The 25708-nt window shown below is 37.2% G+C and overlaps 1 protein-coding gene across 20 annotated transcripts in view; it reads left to right on the top strand.

Moving 5' to 3' along the window:
* LOC125741731 (RNA binding protein fox-1 homolog 1-like) overlaps positions 1–25708 on the top strand; it is a 440599-nt gene that overhangs the window by 322010 nt on the left and 92881 nt on the right. Inside the window, exon 1 of one of the 20 annotated variants that reach the window (XM_049013011.1) lies at positions 8161–8319. The exons of 18 other annotated variants lie outside the window; for them this stretch is intronic. In XM_049013011.1, coding sequence (XP_048868968.1) covers positions 8176–8319 — 144 coding nt within the window. In that variant the 5' untranslated portion in view covers positions 8161–8175. Of the gene's footprint in view, positions 1–8160; positions 8320–25708 lie in introns of those variants that run through there. One more of the 20 variants, XM_049013007.1, reaches the window with a different exon arrangement.

The raw sequence follows: 25708 nt of genomic DNA, 5'->3' as shown, positions 1-25708 counted from the left end.
CCCAGAGGTGTTTAGCAAGTGTGCAAAGCAGTAATCAGAGCAAAGGGTGGCTATTTTGAAGAAACTCGAATATAAAACATGTTTTCAGTTATGTCACCTTTTTCTGTTAAGTACATAACTCCACGTGTTCATTCATAGTTTTGATGCCTTCAGTGAGAATCTACCAATGTAAATGGTCATGAAAATAAAGACAACACATTGAATGGGAAGGTGCGTCCAAACTTTTGGCCTGTACTGTATATATATATATATATATATATATATATATATATATATATATATAATGTGTGTATGAAAACAAAATAAAACAAATTATATATACATTACAACAAAAGAATAAAGTAATAACTTTGGTTAGGGAACCAATGTTTTTACTGAATTAAGATGGAGTCCCAAAACTTTCTGTGAGCATTGTTTATACCTAACAGATGACAAAATTACTTTGGAACCTTAATTACTGGTAATAGATGAAGGTTAAGTGCTCTTGCTTAACTGATAAAAGTACAGTATTTTGAATGATGGGCTTTCAGTGTCTAAAGTGCCGCTTCTGTTTTTCTTGCTGCTTCTGATTTTCTTGAAATCATTCTCAGCTGTCGACAGCCAAAAGTTGTCTTAGAGGCTTAACCGAGAACTAAGCGGAAAACCTGGAGAGTAAATAATCTGTTTTGTCTATGAGACCAAGGGGCCTGTTTCCCCCTAGAAATGTACGGGGGCGCCTTGTGCGTTAACCGCGTGCTTTATTTTGTACTCTGTAGTGTGTTGATCAGGAAAGCCTCAACTGGCCCTGCAGTCATTTGCGGCAGTATCTCTGTTGGAAGTCGTTCGGCTCATCATTACAATTTTGTTTGTAAGCCTCGGCCTCGGTCCCCCTGCAGGATGGATCAGTAATGGCCCTGATGGCTACTAGACTTGTCATCTCTGGGGGTATTCCTATTGGCCTTCTCTGAACTGTTACTGCATGTGACAGGCCATGATAGTGTCAGAATGAATCGCCCCCCCCCCCCGTGCACATTCTCCTGCAAAGGAAAGTGACAAGTTAATGGAGGCTAAAGGACTTAATGGTAGTGGGGGGGGGGGAGTCATTTGCGGAATTTGCCCCACCTTTCTGAGATGTCTCCTTGCATCGCTGTCCGTGCATAAGACCTGCCCACTGGACTCCCACTTCCTGCCCACCGAATCCCTGCTGCAAGCTTGTCAGCGTGCAGTTATAGTGGTTCACAGTTTGGTTTTTTTTATTATAATTATTTTTGGATGCTTCCACACACTAAAGGTATGTCATCAGTATTCCATTATAGCAACTGGGTAATAAAAGGGCTTTACAGGTATGCATGCATGTACATATGAAAGTATTTACGGGGATCACTACTGCCTCAGTCGGCTTGATGTTGTTCCATGACGTTTCCTGTATTTTCCTTTTGTGCTCAACTTATATTCAGTAACATCCTTTCCTTTGTTCCTTATTTGATGAATAAGCACAGGAAAACAAAAGCTCAGTGATGCAGCCCATTGCTAGACAGAATCATTTGCTACAGCTGATTAAAACTCAAGTTTAAACTCCCTCCTTGCAAAGAAAAGCTAAAGTCAACATCACATATGATCTCGTATTTGGTTTCAGTTGGTGGTGCCACTTGGAGGCAGCCCAAAGCTTCTTAGCTCAAAAACTTTGCAAAATATCACATTAGTCTCCAGGAAATAGCACACAAAATAATGTCACATTGCATTCAAAAGAGGAGCAGCTCCTTTTGGGGGCAGTTGAAACTCAGATTCATATCTTAGTTTGCATTGAGACTTGCAGTGAAGGACTCAAGTAATTAGTTTTAGCACTAATCTAGTTGAATTACACAAGTAATGGCATCTGTAACTGGTGACTGCCAAACTTTTTTGTTATGGCATTGTGTTTTGGGGGCATATGTAAGTAGTTTACATCACTGTATATTAGCAGCAATGAATTTTGCCTTAATAATAATAAAATGGAGAAAAAAAAATGTATTTTTGTTTTCGGTGTCTGTCAGTCGTGTGAGGTCATCCCATCGATCAGCGACCCCTAATACAAGCGGTGATGAAATAACAAAGGATTTGCATTTCTGTGGCTGCACCGATGCACACAAAACTGCTAATGAAAGACGTTCTCAGCTGCTGCTCAATCTGGCGGCGCTGCTGTGCTCCCAGCTCCCCGTCGTATTCGTCCCATTGTCTCTGCAAAGGCACATTCTGGCTTCCGTCCCGTCTGTTTTAGTAATTACTGTTATATAAACTGACTTTTCAGCTTGAGGATGGCGCGGCAAGAAGGCAAGAGGGAGAACTTATTAAGTGAAATGCTCCGGTAACACTAAAAATAAAAGTCTTGGTTAAAAAAATCGGACGTAAAAGTCACTCGAAACCACTTTTAAATAAAAAAAAAAGAAGCAATTGAGACACTCTGGTTCAATAATGGCTGCTATTAGGCATTTAGGAAACCTAAAGAGAGGTTTCTTTCCAGGAATGTGGCTAGAGATTTTGGGCCCTATGAATGCATGTCATATTGGGCCCCCTAATCCAGACTCATACAGGTATCTTCCAATTCTTTTAGGGCCCCAGTCATTGGTGACTAATATCGCAACCACAGAGCCCTGTATTATACAGGATATACTGCAAATGTATAGGAAGACATTAATAGTGAGAAGAACCTTTTCATTCAGCACCTTTTCCATGTGTTTGCCAATACTATTCTGTAAAGTACTGTTTGGTAAAATAAGTATTTCAAATCCTGTATGGACCGCTTTTTCATTCACTGCGGGGTAACACACACACACACACACACACACACACACACAAATACACACACACACAAGTTTGTACTTATATCTTTGCAGAGATCTCCATTCATTTCGATGGGGACAATTCTAATCACAACGTGATGACCTTAACCCCTACCCAGCCATAACCTTAACCATAAGAAACCAGACAAAATATGAGACTTTTTTAGTTTTTTGATTGCATTCACAAATCTTTTTTGGGACCTGAAAAATGGTCCCCACGTTGAAATAACAGGTTTTTGTCACATTCTGGGGGCCATTTGGTCCTCACAATGTAACACAAACGAAATCTTCACACACACACACACACACACACACACCCACACACACACACCGACCTGTACTTATATCTTTGTGGGGATCATCAATTCATTTCTTTGGACAAAACCCGAAACCCAACAATGACAATCTTAACCATAAGTAATCAAACAAAATGCAAGTCTTTTGGAATTTTTAGTTTTTTATTTCTGTCATAAATTTTTATGAAATTGAATTTCTCCTTGTGGGGCCCGAAAATATGGGCCCCACAGCGTCAGAATAACAGGTTTTTATCACTTTGTAGGGACATTGGGGTTTTTTTTACCTCCTCCCTCCCCCATAAAAATAAAATATTTAAAATATTACATTTAGAACATTGTTTCTTCATAAAATCCAGTGTGTCATGTCACATTTTGTAGACTCAATAGATGAGTGTGTTATACAGGGATACATAGAACAGTCATTGAGATGATTATGAGAGATATTGAAGTTCCAGTATATGTTTATCTGTTGCATTTAGTTGTTACTTTAAAACCCTTTGATTTTTTGCTTGCAGTTTATTAGTTAGGTCAGACATCTTTATGAAGCCAGTAAAACGCACGCTTAGAATTAGCTAATACCTTGGTAGAAGCTATGCTTCACCTAAGCTCATGATATGAAAAAGGCCAGTCAAATTATCGGTTAAGCACAAATAATAATATAGTGTCAAATAAGCAAAAAATAAATAAAAAAAAATCAATGAATACGCAGATCTTTCTGCATCTATAATATAGTGGACCCTTCTGATTTGCAGCTTTTCCCATTGTGGTTTTCATATACTTCGGGGTTGGCAAATGAAATTAAAGGGGAATTTTTTTTAGGAGTTTTGCGATAGCCGCAGACAACAAGTCATAAATGCATCAAATATATGTTCAGTGCTGGTCTGGAGGACGCTAAGCTGTTTACGGCAGTCTCTTACGTGATATCTTGCAGTGTTCTTGCAGTGATCTTTGCATCTCGCATTTCTCATATCTTTTCATTTGCATGCTCACTTTGTTCGCCAAGGGGACCAAAGCATTTTCTGCTGTTTTTTTCCGATCGCAGGGGGACTGCGCCCTAACCCCCACGATGTGGAAGGGTCGACTATAATGTAAAACCTATGTTTAGAGATATTAATTTAATTCACATTTTTTGGAATAAAAATAGTAATGCACTATAATATGCAAATACCATTCTACTGTAAATATATTCTTAAATATGTTTTGTAACAATACAATACTTGGTACATACAGTATAAATAAAAGATTCTTGCCATTGCAGTAAATATGGACATTTGGTAGTACACATGTAATGTTTTCTGAATTCACATGACATATTCTGTGCAGAAATGTCATTATTTTTGGCTTAATATGTGAAACATTAAAGTGATAAAAGTACATGCATAATACTCATGCCTGCTGGCCTCAGATTTAGTTATATCTATCGTTTTTTGGACAGAACACCATAGAGTGGTCAGTGTAATTGTGCTTTTCCACTGGCATACAGGAATTGAACTGTATCCGAGCTTTACTGCAAGAGAGTAGTTACAGCATGGTTCCAGCTTGTTTCGGTTTTCTACTGCAGAAAGCTCAGCTCATTAAGGCCATTGCCGAGTTTGGAGAGCTACTGTGCTGTATATCCTAAGAAATGTTTTACTGTTCACAAGGTGTACATCATGATTTACAATGAGCTAATGTCCGCTAGCACACCTGTGAGAATCGCCATCTAATGTTACCGCCAAATACTAGTGAAATTAGCATTCGGCTGCGTAAGTTTGCGTTACTAGTCCATTCCATTCAGCTGTTCTCCAATGCGTTTTTTAAGTAGGATGTTGGGAATTTTCAAGTCCCGAGTTACCAAGAATGCATCAATGCATCGCGCATGTGCGATACTACCAATAATGAATAATATTTAGAACACGCCCTTCTTTCCTATAGTTAATCAATTACAGAACTCCAGTGTTTCCGTGCACTTTGACCAGTTAGATGGTGGTGACCAGCTAGCTCGGTTTGGTCACACTTGCGGCTCTGCGAGTGAGCAGGGCCCTGTCAGCGCCGGTACGACTTGGGTGCAGCTCTCACACTTTCCAGTGGAGAACCGCCAGTTTGTGGTACGGCTCGGCTATTGGTGACGGTATAAAAACGACATAAATGAGATGTGTAGTCGTTGACCCCTCTAGCCCCTCTGGCCCCCATCTTTAAGCACTAGGCCACACTCTCTCCCTTGCTTAATTGACAAAGCTGCTGGTGTCTCACAAGCAAAATGTATTCTCTGTAATCAAGGGATTACAATTGTAATATGTAATGTATTGTAATGTAAAATATGTAGCAATTCATATGAACACGACATACAGCATTTGATGGAGTGATGCTGGCGTGTTCCCTTAATGTAGTGCTGGAAGGATTTCAATGGAAATGTGTAATTTTTTAAATTAAAAAATAGTTGTAGTGCTGTGAAGTATAAACCCTCCATTGTTTTTTTTAAGTACATTATACCTTTCAGCCAGACCTCATGTAAACATGGCATTTTTCATGTTGCAGTCTATACTCGCTGGCCAGTTTATTAGGTATACATGCTTCTTAACCTGCATTTCCAAACCACAAATAATCTGCGACTGAATATATATCGCACACAGACAGGGTCAAGAGGTTCACTTACTGCTTGACTAAGCATTAAAATGGGTAAGATGCCTCATCTAAGCACTTTTGAACATGGTGTTATTCTTGGTGTCAGACGGTGCTGTTGCAGAATGTCTGGCGCCACTGCCCTCCTGGAATTTTACTACTATTTCACGTGTTGAAACTTTACACGGAATTGTGGAACAAACAAACAAACAAACATCCAGGCATTCTGCCTTCTGTCAGTGAATGGGAGAGGTCAAAGGAGAATGGCCAGACTCATTAAAGCTACTGGGAAGGGCGCAAGTACAAAAATAAGTTGTTAAAAACTTCCTTAAATGCACAACCCAGCACTAACTAGGTGTACCTAATAAAGTAGCCAGTGAGTGGTTACCAGTACTGAGAGTTTATTATAGATTCCACCCTCGTTCGCAGGTTTTACGCTTCCTTATTAAGGCAGTGCGTTTATAGATTTCAAAATACTGCTATATATGTAATCATCCTCAAGGTCATTTAAATTCATAATGCTGAAATTGACTGTGAGGCAGTCATTGTTCTGGTATCTTAGGTGTCACCTAGGGGAGCGACTGAGCTCCAGGAAATCAGCCCCATAGAGGCCTGTTACTCTTGCTAACCCATAGGGGTAAGAACATGCTAAAGTATGGAGACCTTCAGAAGAAAGCCATTTCATTATGTAACTTAGTTGCATTGAGCACTATTGATCCGTGCAGAATTAAAACATTTAATTAATGAAACTGTGTAACAGAATTCCATTAAAATATAGTCTAATTTAGACTGCATCCGTTAATAGTGAATGTACTTTTATATATGAGCTAAAAATGCATGGAAATACCCATATCGCTGGCACAGCGGCAGATTTTAAATCCCAGTGTTAAACGAAATACATTTGTTTTTGGTTCTGTGTTGAAATTGATCTTGTCTACTGGTGACTTTCTTAAGTCTCAAAAGAAAAACATTAAAAAGTGAAAGAAATGAGAAAGGGAAACGAAATCACGTCAGAGACGGCAGAAACAGCCGTAAGTTGAGGCTGTGACAGAAACTAATAGAAATGGGACCAAGGACTTCACGGAAGCCCTATTCATTATTAGGTTTTCCTTTATTAAGGAATGCTTTTAAAATTAAAGTACCCTGGTGTAACATACATAGTAGCATTGATTTTATGTCATTATTATAACAAGCTTCCTGAAACCCACCTATCTGTGTGTTGGTTTACAGTGAACAGTGTGGGTAGTGAGGTAATAAAGGCAGAAATGTAAGATCGTTATTTTTTTTTTTTAAAGAATAATTCTTTATCTTGGTTTTCAGAAAAGCCCCATGCAGATTTAACAATATATATGTTTTGCCCTTGTCATTTAGGCCTCTGACACTTGAATATAATATGCTTTATTATACAGGAGAAATAATTACTTTGGTCCCTTGAAATATGCATTGGTGGGAACTACTCAGCAAAATAAGTAGTGTAAGATTTTATATTGTCCTCATGAGTGGTTTTATGAATGAAATCTTAATTTTTTTTTCTTCAACCATATAATTTACAGTGCATTCACCCATCCCTCAACTCAGGGTAATGATGTTTTCATAAATTACATGTAGCCAGGGAGAATAAACATGTGAATTACTCATTAATTACTGAGTTGTTAATTCCTTTCATGCTCGGAGACGGTGCTGAATGTTAGTGCTTGTTTCTTTTTTTAGAAAGCCAAAGAATATCAGGTCTAAAAAGAGACTGAATGTGCATTATCAGGCTGGTATTTTGGAAATAATGTGGCGTGCTAGTGTCCTTTTGTTTGTGATGCCTTTTCCTGATATTACCCCCACATGAGGCACGTAACATAAGGGGGGGGGGTATCTTAATCCTATCAAAGGAGTAATTCAGTTCCGACAGGACAATGCCATTAATTCCCCCAAAACCTCAACAGTCGTTTGTGATTCAGCCCATTTTTGTCCCCCCTACCCTCCCCCAGCCACTCTCTCCTGGGGGTTGCAGAAACGCACTGAAATTTCAGTGAATGAAAAAGACTCTGCCCTAGGACCTATTTGACAAATGAGAAGTCGTGCAGCATCAGCAGCTGCAGTGTGAAGCCCCCGCTAAAGAGGCCGCCTCTCCACTAGTCAGCAGCTAAAGTGTCGGCTGAGCTGCGAGAGCCTTGAACTGTCAGGCGAGTTGCATCCATCCAGCAGGAAGCTGCCAGCACCCTCTCCACTCGGTTTTCCTCAGCCCTGCAGGAGGAGGGGGGATCTTGGTTAAACAGGCAAATTGAGCTCCCGTGGCACCCTCACTGACGCGCACGCATACTGGTCTCCAGCAGAAGCACCCGCAGAAACGAAAGCCGCCGCGGCAGAGAGGTGCGCGCACACGCACGTGTAAAGCCCGCTCTCCTCCAAAGTGTGACGGCCGCCAGCCCGCCAGGCAGCTTGAACCAGTGGTGAAATTCAGCTGAGGAGACTGCGCAAGCAGTGCTTACATGCAAGCCCCTTCAGCAGCACCGCAGAGAGTTCACAGAAACACGATGCAGCGTCCCCTAATGGGGACAACGTGTGTCGCTTTGCCAAACGCAGGCATGTGTCCTCAGCTTTCCTGTACCTTGACTTTCATGTACTTACAGCAGGTAAGTGCACCAGCCTTTTCTTTCAACATATATTTTATTTGGGTATGTATTTATATTTATTATAAGTATATAAGCGTACGTTTATACTATACTTCTGTTTGGTATTTTGTTGATGTTATTGTTGCTGTTGTATATTGTTCATAGTTATGAGTCTTTTTTTTTGCTTGCCGTTCTGTATTTCATGCTCAAGTCTTGTACAAAACATTTAAAACAATGTGCTGTGGAGCCTTCTGGCTGCAGTACTTTGTCAGTACATGGAAGTCTACTTACTGTGAAATGGTTTCAGTAGACTGTGTTTTTGCTTACCTGATGATATAGATTACAGACTCATCAGGCATTTGTTCACATAGGAATTCAATAACATTAAATGCAATATTTAATATGCATGCTGCACTCATATTCTATGTGAGATTTTAGTCATGAATAGCTGAGTATTTTTTTCAAAGTATGTTTCCATTGAATTTCTAATGTAAAACATGCCTAACTAACGAAATAGGCGCCAGTGATATGTGATATTCTCAGATGTGCCGTGTTGTAGTTTATTGTGTGCTGTCTGTGTCTGCATAGCATGTATGTTAAACTGAAGTTCTATACTCATTTCTTTTTTAAGATAAATTTGGTTTCTTCATATGAACTGGGAAACATCCAACATGCTGACTTTTCGCTTTTTGAACCATATATTTTAACGGACCTTGTATGATGACACTTTTATCTATTTACTCATGTATACAGCTTGATATTTTACTGAAGAAATTTAGTGTAATCATACTGTCTGTGTATAGTTCAAATTTTTATTACAATTGCAGGAATCCACCTTTGACTATATCTAGAAATATCCCAATTACCAATACACAGCATAAAAGCTTATAGCATCGCACTACAACTTTCTCAGTGGTACTAGTTTCAGTTGGAATGTTTATATTATCCATGTGTTAAAGCTGCATCACCTGATACTTCATCACAAGATGTTTAGTATACAAAGTAGAACCTTAAAACAGAGGAATGTTTTAGTTACATGTGAATAAGAATGAATTTTAAAATGCATAAAATGTATATTTGTTTTTTTGTTGTCCTTAGCAAATCTGCTTTCTAATCTGGCTGTATCTGATAAGTTATAAGTCATTTATTCAAGAATTAAGAATCAATAATCAATCACAGTGCTGAGTATACTGCACACATACAGACACACACACAATTTGTGAATTAATAATGTTCTTTGAAGTGTTCCCCAGTATGACTGTTCTGTACTTTGTTTGCCACTCGACCACAAACAATTCTGGTATGTTTGTATATACTGGAAATAAAATAAGTTATTCCAAATCTGAATTTTAGCATATTGAAAGGTAATTTTTGTTATAAAACCATGCTTTTGATTTTTGATTTTCTTAATTTTAAATAAATCCAGTATTCATGGAACGTATGGACTAATTCCTCACAACATTTTAAGTACTTCAGATAGAGAAACCTTCATGCACACCCATATGTTCTCAACATTGCAAATGATGTCAGATAAATCCGCTTGTGCATGAAAATATATTTAGGAGAGTTGTGCATGGAAAATGCACTCAGTCAGTGAAACAAGAGGCAATGCTCATACATGATAATTAAAACATAAAACCCATGCGCTGCTTCACATGGTTTTACTGTCATTAGATGACCCCTTCAATATAACCGTGAGAAATTGCATTCTAACTCGTGTTAAATTCAAATTCACACTCCAACAGTAAAAGCAGTATAATTTTCGTCAGCAAAAATATGTAAACTTTAACTTCCTTATCATTATATTTGTATTATTTATATATTGCTAAGCTTTTGCATATATTGTATATTTATGTCTGTGTCTTGTTTATCCTGTTATTTTGGTAAGACTCTACCAACAACAATTTAGAAGATTAAATTAGCTAATGTAGTTAAACATATATTGATTACATTTTTCATTCTGCGAGCTGCTGTTTGTTACGGTAATTGAATGAAAACCAGACTTGGCAAATAACAGTCAAAGCCTTAGTGCCTGTGAAAACTGCAGGAGAAATGGAATGCTTTGTAAAAAGATGCAATTTATTCTAAATAAATAACATTAATGGTAGGATTTAAGAATTATGGCAGAGTTTGGTATGACATAAGGTATATATTTTTAAATGAATTGATTTTTATTTGCTGTCTCGCTTAATACTGTACGTCATCATAATAACAGGCTTCATCTGGATAAAACTGAAGAAATTCAATTCATGACTGAAATCTGAGGAAATGTTAAAAATGACACTCTGGTAGCACAAACCTTCACTGGTATACTAGGGTCTATTTTATTAATATGTCCTGTAAAATGTATGGTTCTCTATATTAAAACAAAACTACAAGTATTTAAACATTTTGTGTGTGTGTGTATGCGTGTGTGTGTGTGTGCGCACTCTTAAATGATCCCACTGGAGTAATTAGTTTTTACATTCAAGTTTTGAGGTCAGAACTCAGGGTCAACCAGAACCACTGCCTGCCGTTGGGTTTGAACTTCGCTTCCTGGGCTCAGATCCCTAGTCTATGGAGCCACGCATTGCAGCTATGTGTGATTTACAAGTCAGGCACATTGTATTTTATGCTTAACAAACAACAACAGTCTAGGTTATCATGTTAGGTTTAAAACCATTTCTGCATAGGTGATTAGCTTGTCTGCACATTTAGACTTGTTAATCAATAAAGTATGAAGTAACATACACCCCGAAAATCCATGTCTATCAACGCTTTAAAATATTTATTGAAGTACTAAGATATTGCTGATGTATCTTGACATGCAACAATAGGTTGTTCTGTTTTCTTGTGGCTGGGCAGTCTGGGTCAGAGCTGTGTCAGTCAGTGTCGATCGATCTATCAGTACCTATCAATGTATCGTTTTCATTCTCTGCCTTTTCCTAGCTTCTCCTGCACTTTATTTGTGTGTTTAACACGTGTCTGTGTCCTAGCAAGCCTGCTTACTCTTCACTCAATGTTATTGAACTGAAATGGATGATATTTATATTGTTTAGGATGAATTAATAACCACAGCCTTCTCCCAGTTGTGCAGTTGCAGTATGTCCCTTTAGTAAACACTCTCACCTTCAGTCACATAACTGTTCAAAAAGAAATTAAGCCATATATCACTGTAATTTTTCTTGGCATTTATTTCTCTGAGCTTTAGACACAAATTGTCTTTTGTATGAAGAGAGATTGAGACATGCATAATTGTGCTTCTCATCAAAACTGAATCTTGTTTTTCAGCTTAACTAAGTAAGGCCATTTATTGTGCCGAGCATGTCATTTAAGCATGCCGTTGCTGTTGTTCATGCAAGTTGGGGACCAAATCAATAAAATTAGCCACATAATACCCGTTGACATGGTTATCTGTGCCTTGGAAAGATTTAATCCTAATGTAACTGAACCACCTTTTGCTTATCCTTTGTTCGTGATAATTAAATGTTTTGATTATAATTTTAATTACTATATACAACTTTATGCCTTGCCTCCGTACCTTCCAAGATGCTTGGGACCCCTATGGCCCTGCATTGGACAAGTGGGTACAGGGGATGCATGCATGGATGGATGGATATATTGCTATATGTTATTTTTACCAAAATATTTCACTTCAGGATCAAACCCATATCAAATTATGCAGTACCTAATGAGCAGATATTAGATATTCGTGTATATAAGTATGCATTTATACATAAAAACATGAAAATTGTCATATATGAAACATCATGGACATAACTGCTCTCCATTTCAGTATGATGATAATTTCTTGAATAACGTTATATCACTTTCTCTTTAATTGCGCTTTTCACTTAGTGATCTTTATTGCTCATGTATATGGCTGGATATTGGTACAGGTGCCTGTTACAACACATTATGTAATAATGCCACATTATGTAATAACCTGACAATGCGTCAATGAAGACGTCCATCTTGGTTATTTATTGCATAATGCACAGTATTACATTTTCATAATTAAAAAGTGCAACTCCCACATTCTATAATAACACTGAAATATGTAATAATTAATTACAAAATGCAGTGAAATTTATGATATATTGAATTCAAGCTGTCTATTACAAAATGCAACTATCTATACAAAATGCGGGTGATATTACTTAATGAAGTGAATATTTATTCAATTTATAAAGTTATTACATAATTAAACAGCATTATTTTATAATGTGTTGGAAAATGCCCCAATTCGATTTGATTCTGAATCATCAATTAACAATTCTAATCCCATTCGATATCAGTCCGATAAAAATGAAATACGAAAATCTGTATAGCAGCTTTATGTATTTGGAAAGGTGTTTAAAAAGCGCGAAATGGAACACAAATTTGCAAGTGCAGAATCACTGGAAACAGTGTATATACCTAAACCCTTTTGAGGGAGATATGAGTATAGTTCCTTAAAAACAAGCTGTCTCTTAAAGCACAAAAAATGACTTTTGACTGAAAAGCTGAAAATAAAAATGGACATGTCTAAAACTCACATGCCATGTTTCAGAAGGACTTTAACTGAAAGGTATGTGCCAAAACCTAGATTAGCATGCTTTTTTGAGGAACATATGGGTATAGTTTAGGGCTGGGAATTAGCCCTGACCTCACAATTTGATTGGATGTCTGATGTGTAGTGCCCGATTGGATTCCATTTAGGCTCTATTCAGTCTATGTGTCGGGCATTCACTAATATGCAATCAGATCACATCTGTTATAAAAACAATGACAACAGGCACAGCTCTGCAGCATTAATGTTGCAAAGCAATGTAATCGTTTGTTATCATTACAGTACATAATGAAAATGAGATAATGATCAACAGCTTATAATAAGCATGAAATTTATACTTACTTGTACATACTCTTACATTTGTACATACTCGTGAATACACCAAAATATTCCGTCTATACTTTTCCCACTGCAGTTCTTGTACCCAGCCAGAAATAAATAAATTATACCTGCAGACTTTTAGTTGGTTAGTGTTACCTCCAACATTTGAAAAGATAAATAATTATCAATGTTGTCATAACTGACAGCAGGTCACCTACAATTATATCTTTTTTTTGTTTTACTTATTTTGTTTTTATGTAATGTTATTTCATCTCACTGTACAGTAAGTAGTGTCCTGAAAATGACTGGAAACAGAATAAAGCCTTGCTTGCATTCACGTGCTTGGAGTACTCCATCATCATGACTGGTAATGCACTAAGATGGTGGCATGATGGCGTTGAGAGAGAAAGTACCACCATTTGTACCATAAGATTACCGATACTAGTGAAATTTAGTGGAAATATTTTCAAAGTCACGGGGAAAAGGCATAAATTTAACTACATTGATCTTGGGATTGTATGAATCGATATTGAATCGTCAAAACCAGGATTGCAATTAATCATATAATCGATATTTTTTCACACCCTGCCTCATGTAGTCTCTCCATTTCTTTTTGAATTATTAAAACAGGATAAAAACAAACTATTCTAGAAAAATTTATTCAATGTTCAACATGATGCAGTATCTTTGAGTTGGGTTGAGTCGCTTTCATTTTGAGATACATGGACTCAAAGAGCAAAACTTCTCCTAAAACCTGCAAGATTATGTGTTGGAGATCCATCTAATGCAATGCAGACTACTGAGTCATACTCTGCTGGGGGAAAACTTGAAAACTTTGCATTCCATTTTGTTGCCGTATAGCAGTGTTTCCCAATCCAGTCCTTGAGCACCAACAGACAATCCACATTTTTGCTACCAGGAGCTGGGAGGGAGCAAAAATATGGACCAGCTGGGGTTCCCCAAGCACCGGTTTGGGAAACATTGCCATATAGTTTGGAATTGTACAGTAGAGGATGGTAGGTGGTGTCATTCTTAACTAGCCTGCAACTACTTCACACAGGGACGGATTATGGGTTGTGTGGGCCCCTGGGCAAAACCCTAACCCCTGGGCAAAACACGAGGGCCCCCCCCCACCACCACCACCACCACCACAATTCAAGGGCCCTTGGCAGCCAAACGTTCTCCCTATAGGGTCAGGGGCCCTTGTAGGCAGAGGATCAAAGAATGTAGGCCCTCTAAAATAGACAAACGAAAATACATTGTTGATAAGCATTGCAAATTGTTTTGGGCTAGGGGCCCCACGGGCCCCCTGCACCCCAAGGGCCCCTGGGCAGCGGCCCCGCTGGCCCAGTCCGTAATCCGTCCCTGACTTCACAGGATTCATTTCAATCAATCAGTCAGTCAGTCAATTAATCAATCAATCATTAAATCCAAATAGATTCTTGAAATATAACCCAAATAAGATATGCGTTATTTAAACATTCCAAAACAGAAGTAGTAAATGTGATTTAGTGAATCATTTGTGAATCTGCAGCTCTTCATTGGTGGGAAGAGGCAGTATTAATGGACTCGAGACACGCTCAGACAGTACAGGTACCTCACAGTAGGTGCTTGAAATACCCATTATATTTTCATATGTGAAACAAAACAAGCGTCACAAATTCAGCTTAATATCACAGTTTTGTGGGTGGTACTTTGTCAGTTTAAAACATTTAAAGAACCCGGTTCACAGATGTAGTTCATTTTGTACCATTAACCAATGTGAGGCAATAGGAAAGAGAACAGAACTAACCGCATGGTTAGCAGGAAGGCTAATAAATAAAATAAGCAAGCAAAGAAATAATCAAATGATAATACTGATGATAATAAAATGGGCCTTTATTTTGGACTGGAAAAGGAATTTATACACAAGGAGCTAAGTGGTTTCTCTACAGTGTGCTGGGTCACAGAGATACAGGTAATCACTGTGCGATTCAATTGAATCTCTTAGTGTGCTTTGCAGATTTACTGGTGTCTCTTAATGTAGGTTATTTAATGACCTCCTTTATCAGAAAATGACTCACGTCAATGAATTGAGCACTTGCCTTTCCAGCGATATAATCCTACCAGTTAATGGACATAATATATTTAAACCTTTTGAACACCATTGAATTACAGTTTTCAGCACATAGCAGTTTTTGTACATTTATAACTAGAAATATTATCTATTCATATGTGTGGGGTGGAAACAGAGAAACCCAATGCTGTGACTGAAACAAATACTGAAAATGATATCCAGCAATCCTTTGTTAACAAAATATATACATTATGTGCAATGCTGAATCACTGAGCTGTGCTTCACACACATACAGTATATTAAGCCATTTATAATCATCTACACAGAAACATGTGCTTGAGTGTGTGAATTTCACTCAAATCAGAGGCACATGAGATCAAGTTTTTATAAGGTTGATTTTTTTTCCTTTCATCCAATGCATTAAGATATTTTAGTGTTTAATCTGGCAAGGTTGCAAAAAGGGCAGGAATGCTAACAGGTGCTATTTCTGTTTTTCTTGCAAAGAAAAATTGCTTCTATCAAGATTCAAATTAAAAGTTAAATTTCAATATGTGAGGTTTATTTTACTCTCTACTCGAGTAATTTGTGAGATTGGTAATCTTTTCCCCAACATGCATAAAATTAGCAAAGAGTGCACAAAAGATTGACCCTCCCCTTTGACACTTTCTGCAGGGTTATATATAAATTTTATTTATTTATATATAAGTAAAACTATCCACTGGAAAATTAAATATGATTTTACAGCAGGAGATACACATTTTTTGCTTTTTTTCTTGTTTTCAGCTTAAAGAAAGCCAGGTAAAAATTTAGCATGTAGATGACACATGCTTGTAAGGTTGGCAGTTTTTGAGACATTGCTATAGGTCAAAAAGGAAGAGATACTTTCTCAGAACTAACTAATTCACTATTTCTCTTCAGAATTACAAAAGTAGAAATATACTGTCCCTCCAGGCATTTACCTTGTATGAAGGGCGCAGTTCTCTCACTAGGATGCTTCTTGTGCATTGATTTAGAGGACAGGATGTGCTTTAAGCAATACCTCCACTGAGGTCACTTGCACGAAGAAACACAGATGTCCCAAATTTCAAGTGCCACATAAATGGATTAGAGCTCTTTTCTTTTAAATGTGTAACATTTTATCATGTAGCAGTTTTGGTGGTACATTATAATCATGTCATCAGTTCATTTGCAGTAAGATTGAGGGGAAGTGGTCATATAGTAAATGCAGTCAAATGCATAATTCTCTCATGCTAATATGACAAATCATTTGAGCTGATATTGTTGTTACATGTTTATGTTCATGCATTTGTTACTTCTCACTTCTGCTATATACTGTATATTGCCTGCAGAACTCCAGACAAAGGAGTTTTTCCTCTGTGGTGTATCGTCCTGCACTGGAATCCCTTTGTGTATACCTGCAGGAATGAATTACGTGGCCACACACAGAGTTACTCAACTCTGTGTTGATCTTTGTAGGCGGCGTTATATACTTTTAAAAGAACACTTCAGTTTTTTTTTCTCCTCGTCATATCAAAGTAATACACATACCTGTTATGTGTGATGTGTATTCCAGTAAAAGGTTACAGCAAACACTCTTTTCCACTGTTGGGATGAATGACGGGAAAATCCAGCATAAAGCCACACCTTTTTTCCAATTCATGGTATAGCATGTTTTTCTTTCTTTCTTTCTTTCTTTCTTTCTTTCTTTCTTTCTTTCTTTCTTTCTTTCTTTCTTTCTTTCTTTCTGCTGTAGAACTGAAATCGTACAAGCCTTCATTATTTGTCTAATGCGTGTGTGTGTGTGTGTGTGTGTAATGATTTTATCACACGCACACACTCACACACATGTAAGTAATATACAAAATGATGGAAAGGTGTAGTGAAATATATATGAAAATCAAGGACTGAATAAGATGTTGGTTCAGCAATGTCCATCAGAACAGCTTCAGTCCTTCTAGGAATGCTGTTGTATAAGTCTTGACCTTTGTGTAGTGGGGTATTGGACTGTTCTTTGTGAAGAAAACCTTCCAGTTCATTTATGGGTAAAGGAGCTGGAAATCTACTTCCCAGTCTGCAGAGCTTCCCGTAGAGGTGGATGTAAAAATCTTTTGATGGAGGAGACCGTGGAAGGCATTTGAGTCCATCTTGGAGCTTATAAAGCTCCTCAGTTTGTTTAGCCACGTGCATGGGAGCAGTTGTCATCTTGGAATTGGAGAACAATATGAAGAGAGAGTTTTGCACTTTAAAGTGTATCTGCTCCTATAGAATAATGTAATATACCTTGACTGCTGTACAGCATCACAGAGCAATCATTGGTAGCACAAGATGGCTACCCATACCAACAGACATTGTTGGTTGAAGGCATCCTTTAACTTGCAGAAGTAAATGTTACATGTAGAAATACATATTTTATAGTCTTTCTAGTAGAGCACTTGTATTTCAGGATTGTGAAATCATCTCATTTGTCATTGTACTGTAGTTGCATACTTTTCAACACAGAGAATTTTTGTGAAGAGGTTATATAGCTTATGTTCGCCAAGATTGTCAGCCCCTGCGTAAAGAAATTAAACAAATACCAGAAACGTCTGCATAGAAATGCTCCATGCAGTTAAATTATTATGTAAGCCTTCAACCCTGCTTCTTTCCTTATTTCAGTCCCTCTATGAACTTCAATACATCCCAAGGGCATTCATATATTTGCACTGCACCGTAAGGAAGCCTGACGGAAATACAAATGTAATTTCCTTTTGGTTTGGCTTCTTTTATCAAAGCTCTTCTCCAGTTCTCCGCTAAAGTCAGGAATGGTGTAAAATCTAGAACTCCAGAATGTAAGAGGACCCTATTCATGGAGCAGAGTCAGAACCTGTTGCTTAGCCCTGGTGCATGCAGATGAGCGATGTCAGGCCATTTCTTGGCTTAGGGTGCAACAGGCTTTGTCATCCCCCATCTTGCTCTTTATCTGTTTTACATCTGAGTTGCATTTTCTTAGAAGACAAATCGACATAGGCCCTCTCTTTTGGCAGGGAAGAGAACACTCCGTTGGCAAAGGAAGACAGGTACATCTCAGTATTGCAAATGGTGTGACCATATATGAAAAAATCGCCGCTTGGTTGGCCAGTGTTTGTGAATTTAGAAATCTATTTGTCAAGTCCTGCCAGAAAACCTCGTATGACAAAAGCCAGTCTTGGTTTGACTCTGCAGCAGCTACTGAATGCTTGGCCTTCTTATTCAGATAGCAAATAACTTCTTTTGTCCCCCTGTCTTGTAATAGACTTTTAGATAATTAAGAAAAGCATGTCAAATATAATAAAAATAAGGGAAACAAGGGAAAATTCTACTTCACTGCCTTTCCACAAGTGCAAGGACAGGTGTATTTCATTTAGTAATGTGAAACTTCATTCTGGAACATTACTGATAAATGCAAATGCAAGTAATTGATTTAAAGGTTATTTTGTCTTCCTACAGTGATTTAGGTTGTACTTAGGAAGGGTATTATTTCTTCATTAGGTTCACCAATCTTGAAAATGAAGGAGGAAAGGGAATCAGAAACATTCTGCAGTTACAAAACTCAATCCTTGTAAGTTTGGCTGGGGTTTTGCATGAATTAGAAAAGACTGTTTTTCAGTGAGCATGTACAGCAACCATTTTCCTTTTTTTTTCTATGGTTGAGGAAGCCAACGCTTTTAATATATAAAAAAGCAGTATTTCGAAAAAAAGCGACCTGGAAATCAAAAAGATGGATGACCCTAATCTGTGTATTGACATGCCTCATGACTGAACAAATGGTGTATTTGAGATATATTCCCCATTATTGATCCTTTGGTTGTTTAGCATTCATGCCATTGCTTTTTATGGAGGATCACAAGACATGAGATTTGTTATCCATCCCTGGTTTTCCAGAGTCTCAGGAATTCCCCGCAATGCAGGAAACATGCAACTTAGTATCTGACTGGCAACAAAAGCATAAAATGAAAAAGAAGATTTCAGTTAAATGAATACATGTGTGCTTGGTGCATGTTGATAAATCACTATTAATAAATTTGACAGTGATCCATTCTCTAGTTGATTCATCTGTAACATGAAGTATGAAGGGACATAAGCCTAATATACTATGCCAACATAGACCAGTGAACGAATGATATCCACTGTAATGGTTGACTTTGTTGTACCATGTTTAAAAATGCATTGGACTATACCATCCTCTAGGAAATTGCCATTTAACCAAAGATTAAGTGTGAGTTTGTATGAACTAAAATATGTATAGGAAGAGAATGACCCCTTCATTTTGAAGTTTAGTGCACCAAAAATCATCAGTCTGCTTAAAATAATTATCTTTACACAAAGGTATCCCAAGACACCCCTTTATGTAGCCTTATCTCTAGATGAAAGTAAAAAATGTGGTACATTCAGATCATGTTTTCCTATCCGATAAATAATTACTGCCAAATCGTACCTTGCATGCTATGTTGATTGATGCTGAAATTGCTTTTGAAAGTTCTCATAAGTTCTTTTTATAGATTAAGTGCCTACGTAGGAAAAATAACTGTGCCTAGCTGAAATGGGTGAATGTAATCAGGTTTAATGGACTCAGGAGCTTGTTGGGAATTAAATAACTATTGATTTGTTGGAATGTTCCTGTCATTACCAAATGCCACTATACACACATCACCAAGGCAGATGAAATTGATGTAAGCCCTTTTTTATTTGTGATGTCTTGCCATTAACCCTCTAGGAACCTGAAGATGTATAAGATGTGGCCTTAATTTGATCAAGGATCACTGAAGCGGGGAAGTAATATAACATAAACAGTATATAGCCGGTGAAAAGAACAGAGGAGCAAATATAAAATAATTAAGGTAATAATACTTCAGGCAAGAGGAGATGTTTTCAGTGCTTTATGACTGAAGGCATTTTTGGAAGAGGCGTATACCCTTAGAAGGTCATATGAATCTGCTGAATGGAGCCAATTTTACTGAGTCTCTCAAAAAAAATTAGCATCAAATGGCATCTGCCAAAGAAAAGCCTAGCTTAGCGAATACGAATTAGCTCACGCCAGTGATACAGGAGTCCACTCTCATACTCTGTGCTTAGGCTTTTGATGTGTTTGCATGTTTATAATTGATCAACGTAACTCAGGTTAAGGCTCCTATGTTTTGTGCTTCATTCAAAGAACAACACAAAAGAAATTAATTTATTAATTTTATGATAAAGGCTAAAACAGAAATCGCTGTATTCTCGATGGATATGTCGGAATGTTGGGGGGGGGCATTAGCATCATCAGAAACATTATTATGTTTTGCTTTACACTAATGGCTGAAAGTTTAATATGATGGGAATTCTTCAAGCAGGGATACTGATATGCAGAAAGTCAGGAGTTTATAGATCACATTGACCGGTGCTGAGATAGATGGCATACCAATGTAAATTAAACGTGTTGTGGTTTGGTTTTGATTAAACAATTCTTAAAGGAGGAATACACGGCAATATGTTATCGCCGAAACAGTTAAAAATAATCTTTGTGGTTGCTTTTAACTCTAAAAATCAAAATATAAAAACATGGTTGTAAAAAATATCTTCTGGAATTTGTGCTTCAAAAGTAAAAACTAAAGAGTTTTCAGTGAGGACCTGGGCCTGTGGTCACCATAAGTATAATATGAAAAGAAGATAAAGGTTTTATAGATTAATTACATGAATAAGATTTTAACCTTGGGCAAAATTCATTCTGACTAGCACACATTATCTGTCAGACATTTTTATCCCATGTTAGTCCAATCTGAAGGTCAAAGCAGGCATGAAGAGGTCAATGGAAACCAGTGGATAACTCACTCAATTTCCATATGCTGCCTTGTAGACTGATCTTGCCTGTCTAAGGGTTCTTTCCACTTGTGGATGGCTCTGAACTCTTCAAGGCCAGGAGGAATACAAACTAAGACAGATGGTTTCACACAGACTTTCCCTCAAGCACTTTCATCTTTCATCAAACCGTTAATTCATCTGTTCTGATGGATACATTTATGCAAAAAACAAAGATGAATATTAATGAGATTTTTAATAATTCCCTACATTTGCATTCTTAGTTACTCTTGACATGAGTCAAGGTGATTAAAAAAATACCATTCATATTATTAGCATGGTTATAACGTTGGGTATATTGTGTAAGAATATATTTGTCCCAGGTCAGATGAATTGTTAGTATCCATATTGATGATTAATTTTTTTAACGGCGTATTTTTCTCTCAAACACAACATGCATACCATGTTCTGTCTTTCTGTATCCAAGGGCTTTATGTCTAGACTGAAAATTTCTTGTTCCTCAAGCATTCTGCGACTTGCCAGTTGTGTGAGATTATTGTCGTGTATAGCTCAGCTGTGTTCAGCTTAACGGATGGATGGCCTCTGTACAGATCTCCACTACATAACTCACGGTTTCTTCAATAATGGTTGTCTAGGTCCTGATGCAGTAAGGCATCCCCAAATGTGAATTGAGAATTCATGTTCTTATTAGCCAGCAGATATTGCCTGGATGTTATTTTAGGTTTAATGTCCATCCCAGGGTGATTTAATACATTATAAAACATTTCCAAGACTACCAAAAAGATTTGCTATGGTTTCAGGGCTCTTCATTGGACCGTGTGGGGCGGAATGTGGGTTGTAGAACCTTCAGAGCCTGAAAAATAATTCTTTTTGCTTTTCAATCCCTTCCAGAATAAGCATTGATACGTTCACAGGTCTTTTGATAATAGCACAAGCATACCCCTAGAACCTGTGGTAAGAGCTGAAGATAGATTTATATTGGTCAGGCTTGGTACAATGCAAAACAAAACGAATCTGTGTATTAAAATGTAAACAAATAATTCCCTTTCTTGGGTTGGCCTGGCTTTTCCAAATCTGAAAACAGCATGGCTGACTAAGCAAAAATAAATGAATCCACAAAGGATGACTTTAGAGAAACGACTGGAATTTCCTTAAATGGCATTTTGTCTGTTAAAAGTTAAAGCTGTCCATGTGATTTAAACATCAGTTAATTTGAATGTAATTTGATACTTGTAATTCTCTCAGTTCATAGTGATAATAATGTTATTGCCATTTACTGCTCAAGTTTCTCGGTCAGTCTGTATGAAAGTCCTTAACTGGGAAGATTTGAGAAGAAGTTTTGTGGCAGCCTATAACTGTAATTCTTGATATTGTTTTCAAAACATGTATTCTTACATTTCAAATCTTTCCTTTGCATGAGGTTTGTTTTTGGAGCTCCAGCAGATCTGTGTTACCGTATCTGGTGTTTATCTGACAGCTGTTTTGCGACTCAGTGATTTCTACCTGCACACAGTGCATCAGCTGCTTTGATGTTGAATGACATTGCAGAGATGCTCACATCCTACTCTTGTGCATTACCATCCGGAAATATCTCCAGAAATTCCTTCAGCGTTTTGTATTGTCTTTTTTTCTGAGATTAAGTTTTTTTTTTTTTTTAAGATTTAAATCACATAGTTATTGGTCTCAAGCTGCACATTTTAATTTTAATTTAGATTCAAATGACTTCTCATGTGAAACGAGTAAAACCATGACCTGGTCAGCCACTTGAAATTTGATGTCCTACTCTGAAAAATGACACCTAGTGTCCACCATGAATGCCAAATCAGAGTCATTTGTCCTCTGAAGAGTTAGTCTACATGTCTTTCCTTCATTTCATAGAACCCAGAAGTTCGTAAAAAGCATTTCTCCTCAGTGGTAAAGCAGGTCTAACTAGTCCGCATCCTGGCCTTTAAATAATCCAGCAAATTTAACTGTCAGATTTTCAACCCTTTATGTGATACAGAAACAGCATTTGTTATATTTTTTAAGTGACACAATGGATCCATAATACACAGATTTTATAATGCGGCGACATGTGACTGAATTGACAGATGGACTTGTTCCTCTTGTGAGTCTCAGTCATGGCAAGTGCCCAGTCGGCACAATCACTCTTCTTAGTTTTTACATCAGTAAATCACAAGCTTCCATCACCATTACATGTTTCCTTAAAAATTGTCTTGCCTCATGACAAAAAAAATTAAAAAATTATTGTATGCCTTAAAAATTTGATACCTCATTTGTGTTGGTTATGACTGTTGGCATGACCATAAGAGGGGAACCTATAATTGTGATTTTTTTTTTAAATTCTCAATATAAATTTCATGCATACCTCAAAATTCTGTGCCCCCTGAAAAATGTCTCCTTGGACCCTCTGCCCAATTTCACATATAATCATATGAATTAAAGGACCCCTTTAATTCCTGAATCTGCCATGATATCCATGTCCCACTGACGCCCCCGTTAACCACCATCTCATCAATGGATAGTTTTATTTGTAAACATAGTGTTCTAGAATAATTTAAACGTTCTGCAGTCCTTCACCAACTGTTCTCCAAAACGAGATCTTTCTGCTGTCTCTGCCATTGGCTTGTATGACAGTGTGACTCTGCCCAAGTACTGTAAGAAAAAAGAATTGTTGTGCATTTAATTTGTTGTGTGAAGTCTTTTGAAATAACCTTTTTTAAAAAAAAAAATGGTAAGAACTGTGCCACAGATAATGCAAAAGAACTTGTCTTCTCAAGAAAAGCATTTGTCTTAAAAGTTACAACAGTCATTGTCAATCTTTCTTTGCTGTTTTGTTAGACTACTTTGTGTGCTTGCACAAGATTTAATTTGATAATCTCTTAGCCCTGGTTATTAGATTCATATATGCATATATGTCAGGGTTGTCAACTTTGGTCAGCTGGGTTGTGTGAGATTTTCAATTTGAAACAAGTCTGCACACACGTACGTAACAGTTTCATTACCCTGTAGTCTGTAGGGTTTGCAGACTACCCCAACACTTTTGATGTAGTTAATTTTAGGATTATAACAGAATAATACAGATTTGCCATAAGATTTCTTGCGTGAGCCTGGGACCCTGAAAGTGTGAGTGTCATGCCAAAATCTGTGAGAGTTGGCAACCCTGTTACGTATGTGTCTGTTTGTTACAGTATACCTGGTTTCATCACTAATATGGAGATTATGACTGAAGGTTATCATTAGGCAACGGTATGCAGATCTTCAGACAAAAGAAACCAGAACCAGAAAATCCAGACCCTTTTTGTATTGTGATAAATAAGTAAAAAATCATTGTTTCGTGTTGGGCAGAAGTTTCTTCTTTTGTGAATTACCTAATACAAATGTCAGAGTCAGTCATAGATATTCTGTTGTATTAGTTTATGCCATTTTCATAGGGAATAGCGGTGCTGTTTTATCCCTCTCCCCCGTAAGATAATTATCCCTTAATGGTAGCCAGGGGCAGTGTCATTATTGTTTCTGTGGTCAGACCCCACATGGGGGAGGACCGCATGATCTAAGGTGGAGGTGGGTAGTACTATGCTGTATAATTTAATTGCAAATTGGCTTTAATTCACATCATACTTGTTGCTAAACATCCCTCCTTGTGATTTTTGTAGGGTGTATCAGCTGCTCTTCTAGAGTTCATACCTTTGCCATTGTTCAGCATAAATAATTAGCATTTGTTTATATAACCTTGATTAAGACTAATCAGCACTTTCTTTGGTCTCATGATTACCGCAAATTGCTTGAAGGAAGGTGTTTGAATATTGGACAACATGCTGTAATTTAATATCTTGTTGGAGCTGTGTATTTGCAGCCCAAACAAATTATCAGACAACTAAGTCAGTAGTTAAGCGGAAAGGCATGTTTTGCATACCTAATTTGTTGTTATTAGTCACACACATTAGGAATTCTGTTACACCCAATATCATTAATCATTTTAACAGGATGCTGATGGTGTGTAGCAGGGAAAAGGAGAGAAGAAATCACAGTTACAGTGAAAATATCCCGAAAGCAGTATTTTATTATTAAAGTAAGATGAGATTACATGTAATATATATTATTCTGTGTTTCTTATTGAAAAAGTTAACATCCGTAACAAGCCGTAAAACTGATTTGCATTTGGCTGGTAGTAAGCTAAGAATTTCCAACATTTACATGAAACAAAGAACAAATAAGTACCATTAGTCAAATAATGCAGGTTAATATAATCAACTGCTTAACATGTTTCTTGTTCTGCTGTACTGTGCACTTAATCAGTCTTGATGAAAATTCAAGAACAGATGTCTTTATTTTATTACATTGAAAGTGTTTCTAAATGACACCTTAAGACATTTCTTAATGCAATAAAAGTTAGTTTTGATATTCCAAGATTAATATATTGTGAAATTATGAATATCATAGCTAGAGATAAGGGCTGTATTAAGAAAAACAAATTCAGTAACGTTGAATAATTCCGCATCCTTGAATTCTTAGGAATACAGTCAGAAACTAATAATAATATATAATAAGGGAATAGTTTTACTAAACTTGTACCGTAAAACCTTGGATTACGAGTAACTTGGTTTGCAAGTGTTTTGCAAGACGAGCTAAATTTTTAAATATATTTTAACTTGATAAGCGAGCAAGGTCTTGCAATACAAGTATTA

Source organism: Brienomyrus brachyistius, chromosome 5 (assembly GCF_023856365.1).
Source record: "Brienomyrus brachyistius isolate T26 chromosome 5, BBRACH_0.4, whole genome shotgun sequence".
Taxonomy (NCBI): Eukaryota; Metazoa; Chordata; class Actinopteri; order Osteoglossiformes; family Mormyridae; genus Brienomyrus; species Brienomyrus brachyistius.
The sequence above is the reverse complement of the archived record's forward strand: the minus strand, read 5'-3'. Positions and strand labels throughout refer to the sequence as shown.